This window comes from Corvus kubaryi, unplaced genomic scaffold (assembly GCF_017639235.1).
Source record: "Corvus kubaryi isolate FWS band 111438036 unplaced genomic scaffold, C.kubaryi_AGA036_p1.0 65328, whole genome shotgun sequence".
NCBI classification, from domain to species: domain Eukaryota; kingdom Metazoa; phylum Chordata; class Aves; order Passeriformes; family Corvidae; genus Corvus; species Corvus kubaryi.
This window is the reverse complement of record NW_024581923.1, coordinates 258,830-278,989: the sequence shown is the minus strand read 5'-3', so window position 1 is coordinate 278,989 and position 20,160 is coordinate 258,830. Positions and strand designations below refer to the sequence as shown.

Sequence of the window (20,160 nt, the reverse complement as noted above, 5' to 3'; positions counted from 1 at the left end):
CATTCATTCCCAGCCTTCCATCCAGAAGCACACAGCAGATTCTGGAAAAAACAATCCTCCTCATCCAGTGCTTCACCTCAGGGTGAGTCAATGCTACAGCCCCACATGCCCATTCCTGGCCTGGTTGTCTGCTTCTCTGTGGCAGTAGCAAGATGAATTCCCCTCTGATACTATCGGCTTTTGGAGTGTTCCCAGCCCAGAAAGGAGCTGTCCCACAAGGCCTGGGGTTCCTCCACTGCACACCAAAGGGATGATGGTGCTCAGGTGCTGACTACCATTACTGCAAAAGGAGTTTTGCCACTGTAAATCTCTACAGAGGGATTTGAAATGCATGCTAATGGGCAAAAGCCTCATTAGCTGATTTGAGCTAGCATTTATTACAGAGAGAAGCTAATTTTTTTACTTTTAGTTAAAGATGATTTAGAACTGTTAAATGTTTGAAATGTTACTTTTGCTCAAGCTAGCACTTCCATTGCCAGAAGCAATATTCTTGCCTTTAATGATTAAATAAAATATTGGCCAAAGACCTGAGAAGACCTTTCTTGACAGCCAGCTGGGAGATGGTATGAAGCCAGAAACAATTTTCACAGATTTTTTTTTCTTTTTTTTCCCCCTGAAATAATTTGAAAATATTTTCTTCTCATGAACATACCTAGCTGACTCTGGTCTGTAGGTGTAATGGCTGTGCCCCCACCACCAGAGTCACCATGGCAGCTCATCGTGTGTCCAAAACCCCTGGTGTTGCCAGCCAAAGCTGGGCAGGTGGGACCTGAGCTGCCTGCCTGGATATTTTGCCAGACAGTCAAAAACAGGGGCATCCCATCTTACAGAAATCATGGTTCCCCTCTTTTTGCCCTGTCCCTGCCGTGAGCCCAAGCATCCCCACCCTCCCCACCCTCTGCCATGCCCAGCCTAACACTGGCCTTTGGTGAAAGGGCAAAAAAAAAGGTAAGCACCATTTCTCACGTGTGACAGAAGGCAGTGCTGCAGGGATTCACTGATCCCTCCTGACATCCTTGCCCACCTGTCCACCTGTCTCAGCTCTCCCTTTTCCCACTGTTTCCATGCAGCCGGCCGCAGCGGCAGAGGCGGGAAGCCCACGGTGAGGTGCTGAAGCAAGGCAGGTAAGCAGAACCCGCAGGAGGCTGCTGCTGGCCCAGGCCTGTCAGCCACACACCCGCGGCTGGGCTGGGCAGGGGAAGGGGGCACCACTTGGACAAGCCAGTAGTCTTTAGGCATTGGTCATGCCATTAGCGGGATCCAGCAGGCCCCAGGGGAAGCCCTGCTGGCTGACACCCTCATGGGACTGAGGTGTGATGCCATGGCCATTTGCCACACCCCCTCAGGCTTCATGTGGCACTGAAGTGCGGTTTGTGTTGCCTGTGATGTGGGAGTGGGTGCCCCCCTTCCAAGAATCCCTTCTGCAGAGCTGAGCCTGCTCCATGGGCTCTCCATCGTGCCACTTGTCCCTCCCACTGCCACTGGCAGGGAGAAAGCACCTTTCTGAGCACAGTCAAACCAGCTCACAAATGTTTGCTTTGCCAGTGGCCTGCTGACATTGCTCCTCTGTCTTGGACAGGCATAAACCTTCCCTAATGTGCACTCACAGGTCTTTCAGAGGCTGAATTAAACCTAATGCAGAAGCAGGGCCCACCTTTTAAAATGCCTGAGGGATAATTCATGACTAGAACCCACAGATGGAAGTAGAAAATTCACCTCTTGTAGAAATTATTGAACTGAGACTAAGCATCTTTCTAAGATACTTTGTAGTCCAGATAAAGCTGACCACAAATCTGTGAGAAGTACAGCATAGCTAAGCAGTCTCGTTTAGGAGAAACTTTATCTCAGGAACTTATTCCTCATCAAGTTTCTTTGTCAACCTGTTTTCCTTTAATCTATTTCTTACTTGTCTTGCGTATATTCAGATGAGTGCCTCTCTGAGTGTGCCATCTTTTCTAAAGTCAAGAACCAGCAAAACATTTCCTCCTTTTTTGGTGCCCTCCTGCCACTCAAGTGGCTGGCATGCAGCTGTCTCTGAGGGCAGCAAAGGCTTCCCTTACACAAGGGAGCAACCAAGGCGCTGCTGCCACCACCATCCCAGCCGAAGCACTGGGGCCCTGAACAGTAGTTTGCATTTTGGATGTGGAAGGGGATCAGAGCCTCCTCTGTCCAGCACTTGGCGCAACACCAACAGCTTCTGGAATTACCCTCCCAGGCTCTTTAATGCTCAGAGACCTCTCAGGTCTGTAATGCTCCTTTTTATCCTTGATGGAAATCTGGGACAGAAGCTAATCATTTTATCCCAAGTTAGGGGATGGCCTGCCTCCTGGCCTGTTTCCCAGACTGTCTCCATTTTGTTCCTGGGCAACAGCCAGTAGCTTATTTGATATATTGTTTCCCTAATTCCTGGCCTCACACTCCATCATAACTCAATGTCAGGAATGCCTCCCCCTCTCCGCTTACCCACACATGCTATTCCTCCAGCCCACATTTTTTAATGACTGTCCCCAAACTGATGTATGCAGAGAGAATTTTACAGGGACAAAAAGTCACCAAACAAAGGTTTTCTCAGTGCTAAAATCATCACAGGTGCCGAAGCTGTATGCTGAGTGCAGGAATCAGTTTTTAATGACATGCTGCCAACCACTGCCACAATCACAGGGTCATGGTCTAATGGGGGATGTTCTGAGAGTAAATGGAGTGAAACAAGCACATATTCCTCACAGGCACTGCTCAGGGCTCATGGCTGTGTTTCTCTCCTCCTGGTAGCCCAATCTTGAAACGAAGCCCTGACATCACCAAATCTCCCCTGACGAAGTCAGAGCAGCTGCTGCGAATAGATGACCATGACTTCAGCATGAGACCGGGTTTTGGAGGTATGAAACGTGCACATTTGTCACTGTTCCTGTTTTACACTGTCACTTCTTTATACTGTAACATGTACAGCAGTGAAGAAGCAGATTTCTGTTATTTTGAGTTGTGAATTCATGGCATACTCAGGGGAATAGAGGTGCAATGAAATAGCCTCCTGGATGAGCAAAAATAATAGTCAAAGGCATGGAAACGTGATTAACAGGCAATGTAATATTCCTGGTGTTCAGTGACACTTTCCTCTGATAAAAATCTACAAATACACCTTATGTTTATTCCTGAATGATGGGGGAAATTCTAAGAATTTGGTCTTATTACGGCCATGCGTGTGCATAATCAAATGATGTACCATACTTACTTCATTTATAACCCAAAAGAAAATATTTTGACTGCCTGTGTTAATGCTTGCTCACAGTTTTGTGGCTGTGTGCTAGAGCAACCTAAGCTTTCAGGGAAACGGATGAAGGAGAACATGGGAACACGTTTTCTTTCAGCCCATCGGATTAGAGAATGTTGTAATTTATCTACCCTTTCTGGCTGACAGATGGTCATTCAAATCCAGGATACCATTATATACTCTGATGAAAGAAGATTTTATCGCTAAATGCTCAATATACCAAATACCAGCATGTTCAATTAATTTAAAAACATTTCAGTTTCATAGCAGTTCACTAATGTGAGCATTATTTCACTTGACAGCTCTCCTGGACTGTAATTGCCAGAGGTATACGAGGGACTAGTCAAAGCCTGGAGGAGGGAAAAAAGTTCAGAATGCCTATTACCTGGGGTCACAGTTGGATCCTTCCCCTCAGGAGCCTCAGTGGTACATGCCTGTGTCCTGCAATGGATCCCCTCTTGTTACCCTTTCTTTTCCACAGCTGAGCACTGAGCCTTGTAAAATTCAAATACACATAGTAGCTCTCATGGATGTTATTAGCCTGCAAGGGGAGCAGAAGTGAGGGAAAATCTCCCACATTCCCTTAGTTGTGCCACCACTGCTCGCCCTGTGAATGGATCCTCTTGCAGTAATCTGTCTCACCAGTCCTGGACCCAGGCCTTAGAGCTAAAAACAATTAAAATTGCTTGTAAATTTTGAAGTGACATATGTAGGATGACACAATAAAAAGAGAAGGTTATTACTAGGTCAGTCTTATTACTGACTTCAATTGTTATTAGGATGTTTTTGTTGTGAATTCCAATAATTTATACTTTCTATTGGTTTGCTGTTGTTTCTATTTCAGATTGAGCATCTATTTCTATCTGTAAGATAGTAAAGTGAGAGGATTACTTTATCTCACTAGGTTTGTACTTTGACAATGTTTTTTTTTTTTCCCTAGGCCCTGCAATTCCTGTTGGGGTGGATGTCCAAGTTGAAAGTCTGGACAGCATTTCTGAGGTGGACATGGTAAGAGTCACAGATGGGACCTCTGGAGACCAAAACTCTTCAGGCTACCTGGGCTTGTGTCCGTGGGGTTTGAATACTGCCAAGGACAAACACCCCACAGCCTCCAAAGGCAGATTCAGGTTTGATCTCAATCTGCCAACAGTTGCTTCTATTGACCTCATGCTACCATTTCATGTCCCTTGAAGCAGAAGGGAGAAATCTGACCCTTTCTCTTCTCTAGGACAAAATGATAAAACACTGCCAATACTGTCTCAAAGGATTTAGGTTTCTATATTTTCTTGAATAGTGATAACACACTTAAAAGCTCTGAGGAGACCAATGAATGTGTTAGTTTTAAGGCACTTAAAGTGACATAATGTCACTTTGGACATGTTCTAGGGTGGTCAGTGGCCAGACACCTCCCAAGGGAAAAGGGGAGTGGCTTTAAACTGAAGGATGGTAGTTTTCAATCAGCTATAAGGAGGACATTCTTTACGCAGAGCATGGTGAGGCACTGGAACCGACTGCCCAGAGAAGCTGTGGATGCCCCATCCCACTCAAGGTCAGGCTGGAGAGGGCTTTGAGCAACTTGGTTTAGTGGAAGATGTCTCTACCCATGGTGGGGAGCTTGGAACAAAATGGTCTTTGAGAGCACTTTTCCAATCCAAACCATTCTATTATTTTATGACTCAAAGAGTCTCTCAGTAACTCAGGTTTTGCTTTGGAAGAGAAAAAATCACTCCCCAATACAGAATATTATTTAAAATGTTTCGACTTTTCAATAAAATTATCAAATAGCTCTGAAGGTTTCATGGGAAGCCCCAAATTCTTGGTGCTCCTCATTAACAGACAGAGGGTTAAAGAGCCTGCACTGGACCTCCTCCCATGCCTGAGCCAGGAGCAGGGCTGTGTGGCAGCACAGCTGGTGTTTGGCAGGCACACTGGTGGCATGTCAGGCTCCTCTCACTGCAGCTATTTCAGCTCGAGTGGGCTGGGATACTGCTGTCATCCGACCTCAGGGGTGAGCATTCTCCCTAGAACTGGGAACCCCTTCAGCTGACTCCAGTGCTCTTGGCACCCCAACAGATAGTCATGGGTATCCTGAGCTTTCACGTGTCCTGGTTGAGGAGAAAGCTTGTGAAGGTCAAGAGGGCCCCTAAAAAGCTTTGGGAATTGAAAGCAAAGTGGAAGAACTAATATAGAGGACATAGAAGTTAAAGAAAAAACCCAAGCCCCCAAAACAAACCATGAACAAAACAAAACCCAAACAAAAAAACCATTCTTGGTTTTTTTTAAACAAACGTTACAATTTTGAATTAGTTCCCATGGCTTTTGTATAGTGTCCCTGTTCCTCTAATGTCATGTTGCAACACTCAGCAACATGGGAAAACCACTAGATGGCCTTGGGTTAAAAAAAATTCAGGATCAATTTTGGCTGATAGCAAAATAATAATGAAGATTTTATATTTTCAGAATCAATTCTTTTTAACTCATGCAGAGTTTTTTATAGAAAAAAGCCATGGTGCTTAGCAAGATTACATTACTTTTTAAAGGAAAAGACATCAGTGACAGAGTTATTTATTCTCAACTAAGCTTAAGCTTGAGAAGTAAGTTGTGTCTGAACCCAGTAAATCTGTCTGACCTGTTGAGTAAACAGGCTGCAGCTGGTGATGCCCCTTGCAGCTCGGGGAGTGGATGTACCTTCAGGAGAAGTGCTTCACAGTTCACAGTTTGTCCCAGAGAGGAGCAATCACTGCTATGCTGATAAGGTGTAAGTTGTGACAGAAACCTGTTTGCTGCAGGACTTCACCATGACGCTTTATCTGAGGCACTACTGGAAAGATGAGAGGTTGTCCTTCCCCAGCACCAACAACCAAAGCATGACCTTTGACGGCAGATTGGTGAAGAAGATCTGGGTCCCTGACATGTTCTTCGTCCACTCGAAGCGTTCCTTCATCCACGACACCACCACAGACAATGTCATGCTGCGGGTCCAGCCAGATGGGAAGGTACTTTATAGCCTCAGGTAAAGCTGCATTCGGTCGATGCAAGCTATTAGTGGAAAGAGAAAGTGGTTTAATTGATTCCTGTATTGTGTTTTTTGCATGACTTCATATTAAAAAGAAAAGCATAAAAAAGAATTAATGTGCTGACTATCCACAGACATCTGAGTGCCTGTGTGAATACATTTAAGTGCCTGTTGCAGAAAGACATTTCTGTGCCAGTGTTGCTGGTTCCACCAGTGTCCCTTTACCTCGTGAGCATGGCCAGCCCCTGTTCCTGTTGGAAAGCTGTAGTCAGTCATGGCAGAACCTCGGAGCAGCTCAGCAGGGGCCAGCAGGCTGCAATCCCCTCAGAACACTGCTGAAGAGGCAGGGCACATTCTCAGTAAAAGGGCAGTGTCTGATAATAAAGAGAAGTCCAGGGCAGCTGTAGTTATCCACTTCACTACACAGCCAAGTCTCTGGACCTAGCAAAATGAGCAATTGAAATTATTGCCTGAAAGCAATAATGATGAAGTATAAATTATACTGAGTGCCACTTTATGATAAGCAAAAAAACAGGGGGAACATCCTTCAGCATGTAAAGTGACAAGTTTCAAAGCAAGGCTATATAGCTTCTGGTGACTCCTGTGATGGTTAGAGCAGCCCAAACCCTTGGTTTGGCTCTTCCTGCGTTTTGCTCACCTTTCATGTAAAATCCATTATAGCTCCTTGCAGGAGACATTTTTGGTAAACATTATTTTGTCCTCTGGCTTGAGAGGTGGTTCCAGCCCTGGCTTTCTCCCTTATTTTCCAAATAGTTCATCTGCTGACATAGGCCTGAAACTGGGATTTTTTTTATTTCTGATAAGTAACACTTTCATGCTTGGAGATCCTAAGTGAGGAGCATCTGTGTCTTGACTTAACCCCAGCTGGCAACTAAGCCCCATGTAGCTGCTGGCTCACTCCCTCCTGGTGGGAGGGAGAACAGAATTGGAATGGTAAAAGGCAAACAAGCTTCATGGGTTGAGATAAAGGCAGATAATTAGGTAAAGCAAAAGCCCCACGCACAGGCAAAGCAGATCGAGGAATTCATTCACTGCTTCCCAAGGGCAGGCAGGTGTTCAGCCACCCCCAGAAAAGCAGGGCTCCATCACTCGTAACAGTAACTTGGGAGTGCAAATGCCTTTATTCCAAACTTCCACCCCTTCCTTCTTCTTCCCGCATTTCATATGCTGAGCATGATGCCATATGCTGGGGAATGTCCTTTTGGTCAGTTGGGATCATCTGTCCCCTCCAAACTCCCTGTGCACCCTCAGCCTCCTCCCTGTTGGAGTGAGGTGAGAAGCAGAAAAGGGCTTGATGATGCACCAGCTCTGCTCAGCATTGATGAAAATATCCCTGTGTTATTAACACTGTTTTCTGGACACATCCAAGATATATTCCCACACTAGCTACTGTGAAAAAAAATTAACTCTATTCCAGACAATCAAATGTAGATTTGTCATTCTACAAAAGAAAATTAAATCTGTGCTTCTGTTTTACTTGGCTGCAGCTCCATCCAGTTAGAAAAAAAACATAGAACCCACAAAAACCTATTAGAGTGGAAATTTCTGTACAATATTCTGATGCAAGAATGTCAACATCACTTCCACAGCAATGAAATAACAAGATATCTGATAAACAAACAAAGCATCAGGTGATAGATAATATATTCTGAAGGACAAAAAGATGGAAAACCTGTCTGATAGGAGGTCAGTATCAGCAAGACTCATAGATTTAACTAATGAGAAAGTTTCAGAATACACTGCTTGTGAAGGCTGTAGAGGTCTTCAGGGAATGTTGGTAGCGGCAGAGGTGAAGCTGAGCCTGCCACAAGGTGAGGGGGTAACTTCTCAGCCTGCCAAGGTGTTTTATGATTCTACAAAAAAAGTCAAGCAAAGAAATTCTTGATTCCCTAGGGGGAATCTGTTTGACAAGCATTCTTTTGTTATTTGATATTTTTATCTTACAGTTCATTTGAATTCATAGCCTGGACAGTGGCTGCCATCTCATTATCAAAGCTCTTTCTTCACTCAGCAAATTAGACAAAGTTCAAGTATTCTTTAGGCCTTTGCAAAGTTTGGTCAGGTCCTGAGTACAATAAAAAAGGACAATAATATGACATAATGTTCAGCTATAGCATGCATGCCTACACACTCATTTAGCTGCCAATCATCTGCATTGCAAGCATTTATGGTTATCAAAAGAAGATGAGAACAGGAGAACATCAGACTACGCAGATCCTGCACAGTCTTGTGCTTAAACAATTGCCTGTTACAAAATGGTGGTGACTGTCTTCAATAGCAAATTGGCAGAGTTTCAGTATTTTATTCAGCAGCAAGTGCAGGTTGCAGTGCTTCGTGAATGCTGGGGAAGGATGAAGGCCCCCGTAAGAGTGAACAGGTCATTACTGCCTGGCTGCCTTGCTGAATGCCTCTGCCTGCAGTTTGCATTTTTCCTTGGTGTCTGCCTCTTTAGGGCTCTTTGCCAGACATTGTTTTCTCATCTTGGAAACCACTGTAGACCTCACTGGCACCTAAACTTCTATCTGAGCCAAGCACTTTCACTCAAGGGCAGGAAAGTAAGAGCAGATGAAACGCACTCGTGCAGAAGGACTGCTAACATAAGGGATGGCATTGTGTTTTTATCATTGTGTGACAGATGTCTCTCTACCAATAACCTTTCCGTAACTTATTAATTCTTTCCCCATTATGATTTATACTTTTATTTTCATTTACTTCTCTAGAGTCCAAACCAGTCGAGTAAAGATTTATGGATGTTTCCAGTTCAAACACCAAATCATGCTTTTAAAAATGTGATAATCAGACTATAGCAAGGCCGGAGATTTTGACTGATGGGCCAGAGCATTTCGGTGGTCACTGTTGCATTCCAGCTCCAGCCCTGACTCAAGGCACTGCCTGTGCCCTCTGGTGGCTGATTCCCACGTGTGATCACCGGGTTCCCACTGAGCACCTGGAAATTCGCGGTGTGCAAGGAAATTACCTGTGTCTCTCATGGCACTACGATGGCTTTGATAAATGGAAATTATTTTATCATACAAAGCATCTGTTTAAGGACAGATGTCTGCAGAGATATATTTGCTGATTGTCAGGGGGAAAAGTGTTCTTTTTGCCCTTCCCCATTTTCTTCTCCAATACTTTTCTCATCTAGTAGCAATTTGTAATGGCCTACCTTTCTAGTCATCTTTTTTAACAATAGTTTGCTGAGAGGAAGAAATGCTTTAGCTAAAGTGGAATGGCTTTAGCTGACTGGAAGGAATTTATCTTCAGTTGACTGGTACTGGCTGTAGCAGTTTAACAAAAGGCCAAACTCACAGCTTTAGTATTTTTCAGTCACATAGGGAGACAAGTTTTTAACTGAGTGATTCTTATTGTTCCTAGAGTTACAGTAACAGCAATGTGCAACATGGATTTTAGTCGCTTTCCCCTGGACACACAGACGTGTTCCCTGGAGATTGAAAGCTGTAAGTAAAGTGGAGGTGTAGGGGAGCAAAGGGCTGCACCCCACGGGCACCCAAACTGTGTTATTGTTACGATCCAGTTTAAACCCAGAAAAGCAAAGCAAGCTAAGTCTCTGTGCATAAACCGGAAAGAACTTAGAAGGTTCAAAATATCCCCAGAAGCGAGATTCAAACCAAATGAGGTTAGATGTTGTTGCCAAAAAATTGATGTATTTTATTTAATAGTAGAGAGGCAAAGAGAAGGGAAGAGAAGAGAAAACAAAGAAAGAAATAGAAAAAAGAAGTGTGCATGGGGGGTGGGGGAACAGGGAGAGGTGACAGGGGTTAGGTGGAAGCAGATCACCCATCCGAGGCTCCCAACGACGTCTCGTTGCTCCCCTCCATCCGGTCTGCTGGTGGTGAGGGTCCCCCATTGCCGTGCCGCCACATGCCACCACACACCAAAGAGTGCAGAATTCCATGGATTAATAGACACTTTGGGCCAGGTGGGAACACCCACGTGTCTCCCCTTGCAGGGGCGGGCTTGACACTGTCCCTTGCAACACTGAGGGTGTGTTGCATCATCTCTGGTGCTCTGGTGCAGGGTCTGGGGACCCCTTTGAGGGGGGCCCCTGTGATGGGCCATGTCACCCCCTTCTGCTGTGGATAAGCTTCCCCCCCGGTGAGGACCCCTCAGCTGGGCTCCCCTGCACAGTGGAGGATGGGCGGTCACTGGGCCTCTGACCAGAGGCCTTTCCAAGATACCCAAAGCCTCTCCTCCCTCCACGCCTTGGTTCGAGGGTCTGTTCGAGCCTGGCAGCTGATAGCCCTGGGGCTGTGGTCCTCATCTTGGAGGTGTTAAGTCTGTGCTGATTGAATGTCCCCAGCCCTGAGTTGTTACTTTATCTTATCTTCATCAGTGAGCGGTGTCAGGCCTCTGTCAGGGCCCCATTCAGGGTGCAGTAGTCTTCTCTGCAGCTTTTGCAATACAGTTTTTAAAGTCCTTTAAGAAAATGTTTAAGTCATAAAATATACTATTTCAGTCTCTGACAGTTATACCAATAATTAATTATATCAATAATTAATTATACCAATAGTTAAACTGCTGCTACATTCACGGGAGCTCTAACAAAGTCATCAGTCTTCAACACTGAGGAAAGCTCCCTGCCCTTATTTTTTCACTAGAATTAGATGGTGCTTGCAATAAGTGTTTTTAAAAACCAGCTGTGAGCATTGTCTTGCCAGTGGCCCTGAATGCCAGCCATGCTGCCCCACTGTCACCCCACCCCTGGGCAACTTGCCTGCAGGTCAGCAGTCTCCAACAGCACCTGTTTGCCCAGGTGCCCTCAAACACATGGATAAATGGCCGTACGCCCTTCACAGGCACCTTCTGCTCATCCATGGTGTAGAAACCACAGTGCGGTGGTGACATTAATTGCCTTCCTCTTATGCTTCTTAGTCCTATTTGAGATAAACCCAGCTTATACCCTTAGTCCCAAGTATGGTGCACATATGAATTGGCCAGATTTCATATAGCAGCATTTTAAACTTTTGCCTTTTTCGAGTCATTTTCTTCTCCTTCTTAAGCTTGCAATAAGAAATGACAGTCTCAATTCTGTTTTAATACATTTATATGTGATTTTTTTCTCCCTGTCTGAAAGGAGCTGCTACTAAACTCATCTGAAAGGATTAATGTTACTGTTACTTCCACATGTATTAAAAAACTAAGTAATGTTCATGTGTATATCACAGGCGGAAAGTTTACCCAAGAGTTTTTCCTCCTGCATGCCTCAGACCATTGATAGATTGTTCCTCTTGTCACCCCAAGCAGGTTCTTTCTGCTAAGGCTCCTTTTCTTTACTTCTTATTTTAAGAGTTTGCAAGAGATAGTTTTTCAAGTTCTGATGTGGTGGGTTGCTTGACACACATATTGCAAGTGTGAAACTACGGTTAGAGAAACAGGAGGGTTTACAAAACATACAAGGCCTCAGGCCTGAGAGCTGTGACAATGAGCTAGTCCACTCCTTGCCACAGCCATACACCACCTAGGTGGGTGGCATTCAGGAATCTGACCTTTTCAGCTGGAAGCTCTGAGGTAGCCAGGAGGGCTGTCTGGGCACACCCTGGGCTGTGGGGGTGGTAGCAGCTCTCTTAGTGCACTATCCTGAGTTTGTTCTGCTTCCCTAGATGCCTACACTGAAGATGACCTTATGCTCTACTGGAAGAATGGGAACGATTCCCTAAAAACAGATGAGAGGATATCGCTGTCCCAGTTCCTGATTCAGGAGTTTCACACCACCACAAAGCTTGCCTTTTACAGCAGCACAGGTGGGCAACCAGAGCACCTGCCAGAGAGTGCGCTGGGGGAAGAAGGGGGTGCAAACTCTCTCTTGACCTTGGCTGTGGAGGACTGTCCACATGTTCTCTCTGTGTCCCATCAGACCTGCCTCTTTTCTATACCAAGTTGGCTGTCCCTGCCACACACTTCCATCTTAGTGGTCATGTAGTCTGGAAAGACAATCCCTCTTCAAGATCACACCAAGTCTTAACTTGAATTAAAGTCTCTGATTGCATAGGTTATATTTTCTGGAAGATACCAGCCCGAGAGATGCTTTGACTTTGATAGCTGGCTCAGTAAGGAGTTGTTTCTGTAAATCGCAATGATCTGCGGCCATTAACTGTTTTCATAAAAGAAAATTAGTCACTCTCCCCCTGATGCAGCATCACCCTATCTGAAAGTAGTCTGATGTTGGTGTAACTTCTCTTTTTCATTCTCTCTGTTTCACAGGGTGGTACAATCGCCTCTATATAAACTTCACTTTACGCCGACACATCTTCTTCTTCCTGCTTCAAACCTACTTCCCTGCCACTCTCATGGTCATGTTGTCCTGGGTGTCCTTCTGGATCGACCGACGAGCAGTTCCTGCCAGAGTCCCGTTAGGTAAAAACAATCTTGTAGTCAGCAGACCTGAGAGACAAAGGCTGCAACCACAGCCTTGGCCATCAAGATGAAATCCCCGGTGCCATGCACTGCCCCCACACTGCCTTGAGGCACAGAAATCAGCTATGCCACACACGTGTGCCCCAGGAACAGGGCATGTGTCCCCTCATGATGCAAACTCTCCACATACTCTGCAGTGCCAAGAGAGTTGCTTTCCCTGTTTGCACAAGATGCACCTGGAATGAATCAGAGAGCAAATGTCCCACCTGCTTTTATTGCTCTAAACAGAGACAGGGCACGTGTGTAGCCAAGGTGTCAGTATCCTTCAGAGACTTCAGTGAGTGAGAAGGTGAAAGTCAGTATCAGCAGCCCTGACAAAATTTCAGCTTATTGAGTTTTGCTAGAGGAGGCAGGGTGGAGGTAACACAGCTGAACTGTGCCGTGCAGTTTTACTTGTTAAATGAGTTTGCACTGCAATCTGAGGGATTCAGCTTCCCCTTTTGCAGCATCTTTCAGAGAGATGAAGCCATATGTCACAGGAGTCACCATAGGAGCAGAACTGTGATACGGACGTAAATCTTCTTCTAAAGTGGATGCTTTGCCCTCAGCAAAGTGCTGTTTGTTTTTTTGCAGATTCTGAGCTCAAGCTTGCTTCCTCTTATTCCAGGCAACATGCCTCAGGATTTTATTTATTCTTAAAATCTTATTCTTCAGTGGAGAGATTATAGACAGACATAATAGGGACGGCAATAGGGTAGTTTTTCATGTCTGAATTTAGAAACAGCACCCATTGCCTCGAGACATCATTAAAAGATGGGGGCCATGGCTTTTCAGAAGATGCAGGCACTGCCTTAGTATTTTTAGCACCTTGGTACTCCTGTGAATTCAATCCTTTGTGCTTATATACATAATTTCAACTCCTAAAGTAATCACTAATGTGACATAATTAGCCCCTGAAATGAGAGGGCCATGGAGAGGCTCTCTCAGAGCCGGGGTAACGCTGAACTACAGGGGCTCCTGCCCTTCCTCATGTGCCCATTGTGCTCACCCAGGGTGTAAGACGGGACAGCACTGCCTAGTGGGGCACCATTATTCCCTGATTTTGCTCCAGTGAAGGCACAGAGCAGGTGTGAGAGTCAACTGGGGACTTCTGTGACTTCCCATGAAGGAGGACTTCCCAGGAGAAGTCCAGCATAGAGAAGACACGCGGGAAACAAGTGAAAGCAGCAGCTTTGCTTGTGTCCATGCTGCAGAGGGGTGGAACTAGAAGCTGAGACACTCAGAATCATAGAGTCATAGAACGTCTTGAGTTGGAAGGGGTCCATAAGGATCACTGAGTTCAAATCCATGTACTTGTACTCCTGCAGGGACTGTCCTGCACCTGGAATGGGGTGCAGCCAGCACAGGGTCAAAGTGCTGCTGCCTGGCCAGGGGGTGGGAGGTTGGTGATGTGGTGAGGAACCAGACTAGCAACACCCTGTGAACAGAATTAAAGCTGGGCTCACCGAACAGACAAGAAAACCCCAGTTACAAATCAGGGCTGCCTGGACCCTCCTTAGACAGTGAAACCCATTACCCAAATGTGAAAAAGATACTGCAAGATAAATTCAGATGTCAGGAAATCGTAACCACTGCTGTATTTGTGATGAGGAGCCTGGTTTGAAAGTGTCTTATGATCTCTTCTGCTGGTGTATTCCCAGGGATAACCACCGTGCTGACCATGTCCACGATCATCACTGGGGTGAATGCCTCCATGCCTCGTGTTTCCTACATCAAAGCAGTGGATATTTACCTGTGGGTCAGTTTTGTGTTTGTGTTCCTCTCGGTGCTGGAATACGCGGCTGTGAATTACCTGACAACGGTGCAAGAGCGGAAGGAGAGGAAACTGCGGGAGAAGGTGAGGTTTTTTATCTCCAATATCATTTTATTGCCCCTGGGAAAAGGTGTGGCAAAAGTCTGGAAATGTTCAAAGCTTTGCAACTGCAGTGTGCTGCTCTCAGCTGCCTGGGGAGAATGCAGTGCATGCAAAAAGACACCAGCAGTGAGGCATTCCAGGTTACAAAGCTTTGTGACACAAAGCCCACGCCAAGCTCACTGCTCTTTCTTTGGAGTCTGAGCACCCTAACTCCCTCTAGGTATAGATGTATATAGTACACCTGTATGGATGGCATAGGTTTTAGGATTTTACCTTTAAATAGTTTTTTATACTGAAGATTAAAACCTGTGGATATAATCAGTTGGATTCTGCATTTTGAGTTTCAGGTGACATGACAAATATCCCCCACTTTTGTCTGTGCACAATCTAAACTTATACAATGGTCCCAATTTTCCCATTTTGCCCTTGTTACATTAAATTTTAACTAAAATTTCAGCCTAAGTTCTCTCCAAATGGGGCAGGCTTCATACATTCCTTCTTGTGGTTTCCCTCTGTCCTCCTCTCTGATTTTCTCAGCTGCAAGGTGCAGGTCCAACATTTATTTACACCCTGATACCTGTGCCTAAGCCAAAGGAGCTTTTCCACAGACAGCCCTGCTCTCTCCCTGACTGCACCTGTGCTTTGCAGACATGGTAGTGGAGATGGAAAAAGCTGCTGTGCAGCTCCACCCTCTCGCTCTCCCTTTTGCATCCCAGCAGCCTGAATCCCCCAGGCCTTTCCCCTCCTCTGTGGGATGGAAGGAGGAGAGGGATGTCTGTGACTATGTGGACACAGCTCAAACCCCTGCTGCCCCGTCTGTGCCCGCAGCCTGCCTGTGCGTGCAGCCTACCTCAGCCCCGGGCCATGATGGTGGACGGCAGCTACAACGACGGGGACGTGAACGAGCTGGGGCACTTCATGTCCGAGAACGGGGACAAACAGGACCGGATGATGGTGCAGCTGGCGCTGGGCTCGGAGAGGGGCTCGGCCAGGAGGAAAAACCAGAGATACGTCAGCATGCGGATCGACACCCATGCCATTGACAAGTACTCCAGGATAATATTCCCTGGGGCATACATTCTATTTAATTTGATATACTGGTCCATTTTTTCGTAAAGATTCACAACTTCTGTAGTCACAGAGCATTGTGACATTAAATGAAAGTACAGTCTCATAGGCTAACAGAAAGAAAATAGAGAATTGTTTTAATTGGAAGGAAGATTGATTTTTTTGCAGGATTTAATTTTTTTTTATCAGAGGCAACTCATCTGTGGCATAAATAATTGTGGAAGTTTCACATGTCAGCAAAATGTAGGATATACAATCTAAAATTTTATACTTATTTAAAGATGTGCTATGTTCCTTCTTGTGCCTCACAGGCCACTGTAAACTATTTTAACAAGTGACTATAATTTCCAATTGCTTATATATGGTGCATCCTCCATTTTGTACCCCAGAAATCCTAATTCTCTGAGTACCTGAGTGCATGCATACATCTCTCAACTCAGCAGACTGACCACACTCAATACCAATAAATACAAGAATATGCAAATACTTGCATGTTTGCAGAATGAGGTCAGAAATGTTAATTACAAACACAAACTACCCAGTACTGGAAAATGCTTTGGCAAGGTTATTGATGGCTACATCTTGCTTTCACAGCTTAATCCATGACTCATTAGCAGTACTGCACTGACAGGTCCACATAGCAATACCTTCAGACTTGTGCTTTTCTTAATAGTATTTAAATAATGGAAATATTTCCAAACTGTTTTGACTAAGTTTTAAAAATATGAGTTGCAATGTACATTTAATAAGGAATGAACAAAAGCCAGACTTCCTGCAATGCTAACCAAATCCTCTGGGAAACACAGGAGTTCTCCTTGGATCTGCTTATTTGGGTCACTGGTAGTTTTGCTCTTGAGTTTCCTGGGAACAGGTTTCTCTACAAAATGATCCAGTGAAGACAGTCCATTGTCTACAAAAAAAAAAACAAACCCAAACTATTTCAGGAGAATCCTTTTTCCTCTGATATAGTCTGGGCATTACCAGTCTGTATAAGCCTGAAAACCTGTTGCAGCCTGCAATGCCAGTAGTAGTTGTACTCGCTTCCAGGAAAATCCAGGTACATCTGTTTGTAGTAAAAGCATAATAGAAAGGTGCTCAACAGCTGACAAAGCAGTAGCAAGGACTTCACAAGAGACACCATGCCAAAACCTTTGGAATTAAGTAAGAAAACAGCTTCTGCCATAAGACAGCAGCTCCGCTGCAGACACAGGTACAACTAACAGGATCTGCTTTCATGCTGCACTGTCCCCCAGCATCCTGCAGCCCACCATGCCTCAGAGAAGGCTCAGCACCTTCCAAGGCAGAGCAAGGGGACACAGCTGGAGCTGGGGGCAGTTGGCACTGACTTAAGTCCCAACTCTCCAACACTGTCTGCAGAGCAACCACTCAGTGTGAATACTCCATATGGAAAAGGCAGAATCTGTCACGCAGAAGTGATAAAATAGTTCAGGAAAACAAGAATCAGTTGAATGGAATCAGGGGCCTTTACAACACCAGCAGCACCAAAGGTGTCTCAGAATTGTGATCATTCAGTTGTTCTGCTGCCATGTTATACACCTATGTCCACAAAGCTACCTGAGGGTTTGCATTCACAGGACTTTAAACACACACACGCTTTTGCACACAGTTGCAGAATTCACTACTGCCTGTACAGCAGATACTGTTGTGTTTTACAGGTGGGGCTGATCTGAGCATCAGACCAAAGCAGTTGTGACTCCAAAAGGAGAGTGAATCTTCTTACGTGACACCTGCCCTGGCCTACCTGTTCTGTCACTCTACCATTAGGCGTGTGACACAGTCATTGCAGTTGTTTGAACACTGCTGGTTGTTGTTTTTATTTCCTATGTAAATAAATGTTACATAAACATACTCAGTTTTTCTTACAACTGCTACAATTGTACCTGAAAAACTACCTACACTCATCTCACAGCTACACTCCATAGGGAAGGCAGTAAAACCACAAAAGCTAAAAATCATTGAAAGACACACCCACTCATAAGATAGTTCTACTAATTTCTACATAGGTTTTTTTTCACATGCACATATACTATCATACCTTCATTCTATCAAGTCCCCTTCATATCATATTATTCTCCTGTAAGTTTTTTAAAGAGATTAAAAAAATGCCTTTTTTTTTTTTTTTCTTAAAACCTGTAAACATTTCAGTCAAATGAAAGTAAAAAGGTCACTCTGGCAAAAGCAGATGAAATGTTGACCACCAGGTTTGCCCACCCTACCTTACTCCTTATTCTGATGGCACCTTTCCCCACAAATAGCTCCAAGATTTCTTGGGCAAACTTGCACAGTAATGTACTTAGATTCTCAGTATTGCAAGAACCCATTTATTCCTACAATTTGAGAATAGCATGAACAGGAGTGCCAGATTTTATAGTAAGCTTTTCAGCTCCATAAGAAGCTTAATGTTCTGTAGTTTGCTGCAGTACAGTACATTCCTTTATAGACTCATTAATCTCATACTACATACATTATTTGGCATCTGATCAGTATATTAAGGGAGATTTTGAAGATACAAAGGGGAGCTGGACTTTTGAATTCCCTGGCTTTCAGTGGGAACCTGGTTTCTAACTTCCCATACAATTTTTCAGAATTTCCCTTTCAGCACAACTCCCTAAACTGATACCCCAACCTCAGTGTTTGGATTTACACTGTTAATTTACTTGTGTTTTATTTGGGAAACTCTAGTGCCTTTTCAGTCTTATATAAATGTGTATATACATGTATTCTATAACTACAGGATATGTCATACACAGTCAGTATTTGCTATCAGCAACTGTACTCATTAAACATATTTACATACACACTTTTTAGCTTTTAACCTTTCACTGTATGCATTTTGTATCCAGTCATTGACACTCTGCTCCTTCCCACTTAAGGAAAGCAGAGAGGTTTGTCTGCTTTTGTTTATTTCTAGAAACACCCCAAATCACAATAAAACTTCACGTTTGTACAGCATCGTGTGTTTTCTACCTTCAAAAGCATGATCTCCATGAGTTTATACATGTATGTAAGACCTTTTTGCTCAGGACCTGATCCAGATGAATACCAAATGTCCTTAAATCTTGTAGGGCTGGAGAGGCCCAGGGTTTCACAGGCAGGCTCTGATAAGAAGCCTCATGCACACTCCAGATCACCATGATGATGATGCTAAGCTTTTTACCTCAGACTTGTGTGCATTACAGTCCTCGGTCCTCTTGCTTTGGGTAATAATCTGCAATTTCTTTGAGATTAACCCAAAGCCCAGCCTGGAATGAGGCTATTTACAGAAGGCAGGTCTGTGGGTATTGTGGATAGACACAGGTTCCATCTGTGAGCACATCTAGCTAGCTTGTAGATTTGGAGGCTGAAGCCTTTGATGGCCTTTAAGGATGATGATAATTATTGATAGGGGGAAGCAGCAAGGAGGCAAACTTCAGTCTGCAATTGAGAAGCTGCAAATACCCCATCCCTGAGAGTGTTCAGGGCCAGGCTGGAGTAGGAAAAGAAATTATATGATTCTGTGAGTAGTGAGAAGGCATGAAGAACTAAAGGGTCCTCTAAGCTCCCTTCCAACCCAGACTATTCTGTGATTCTCTGAAACTCTAGAGCTATCATAAACAATAGCACCATATTTTTACACTATCCTCAACCATGTGGGCTTCATTAGGACTGAAGCATTTGGCTTCTCATTTTATTTTTAAATAAGGACATTAGATGCAGTTGTAGCTTGAGAAAAATCCTCAGTACATTTGCCAGATACTTTTGGCTTCCATTAGTGCCTAGAGGAATCTGAATCAGCAGCAATCTTATCCAACTTTGGCTTAGCAGAGTTTGGGTAAGAACACTTATGCAGGATTCACTTTTGCTCTGTAGTAAGAACAAAATGTGGGTGGCAGCAGCAGCCAATGAAAGAGTCTGGTGGACAAAGGCTCTGTGGAAGGCTGCTGTCTGCAGGACAAGGAAATTGCAGATCTCAGGGGTAAAAAGGAAATAATATAGACTGACTTTTTCTTTATTTCAAAATTATTTATTCCTAAACATTTTGCTCTAAATAAATGTATGTTTCAAAGAATGCTGTTAGTAAGTTATGAGATCATTCAATGAATACTAGAGTTTGACAGCTTTTGCGTCGTGACTCTTCCTCAGAGGAACACAGTTCTGGTCCTTGTGACTGCAATGGGAGCAGGTACAGAGCACTCACAGTGGAGGGAAATGATTATAGAAATAAGATTGACAAGAACATTAAACTGCTTCCCACTTACGGCTTGAAGAAAGGCTGCTGGGCTCTTCTACACCAGGAACACAGCAGGTTGCAAGTTCTCTCCTCCAAATATTTTCATAAAAAATAAACCCATCACATTTCATGTTTCATTTTTTGTTTTGCTTTAAACCACGTCTATCTTTTACTCAGGTTCTAAGACAGATACTAAATAAGGAAACACAGTAGCTTGGTAGGCGGGCAGAGGCTTTACGTTCTTCAAAACATCTGGACATAATCAC

At 44.4% G+C, this 20,160-nt stretch overlaps 1 protein-coding gene across 1 annotated transcript; it reads left to right on the top strand.

Annotated features, from left to right (window-relative positions):
• The first annotated feature begins 1,148 nt into the window (after positions 1–1,148).
• Positions 1,149–16,187, top strand: LOC121673285 (gamma-aminobutyric acid receptor subunit rho-1). The gene is made up of 8 exons (XM_042046476.1): positions 1,149–2,876; positions 4,209–4,276; positions 6,058–6,281; positions 9,681–9,763; positions 11,927–12,067; positions 12,528–12,680; positions 14,381–14,577; positions 15,424–16,187. The coding sequence occupies exons 1-8, from the start codon at positions 2,858–2,860 to the stop codon at positions 15,709–15,711; spliced, it is 1,173 nt and encodes a 390-aa protein (XP_041902410.1). The 5' UTR covers positions 1,149–2,857; the 3' UTR covers positions 15,712–16,187.
• The last annotated feature ends 3,973 nt before the right edge of the window (positions 16,188–20,160 follow it).

Excerpts from the sequence above, each read along its gene's own strand:
- LOC121673285 (XM_042046476.1), top strand. Across the intron at positions 4,277-6,057 it reads GCATTTCTGAGGTGGACATG|GACTTCACCATGACGCTTTA; the intron begins GTAAGAGTCACA and ends TGTTTGCTGCAG. Across the intron at positions 14,578-15,423 it reads AGAGGAAACTGCGGGAGAAG|CCTGCCTGTGCGTGCAGCCT; the intron begins GTGAGGTTTTTT and ends CTGTGCCCGCAG.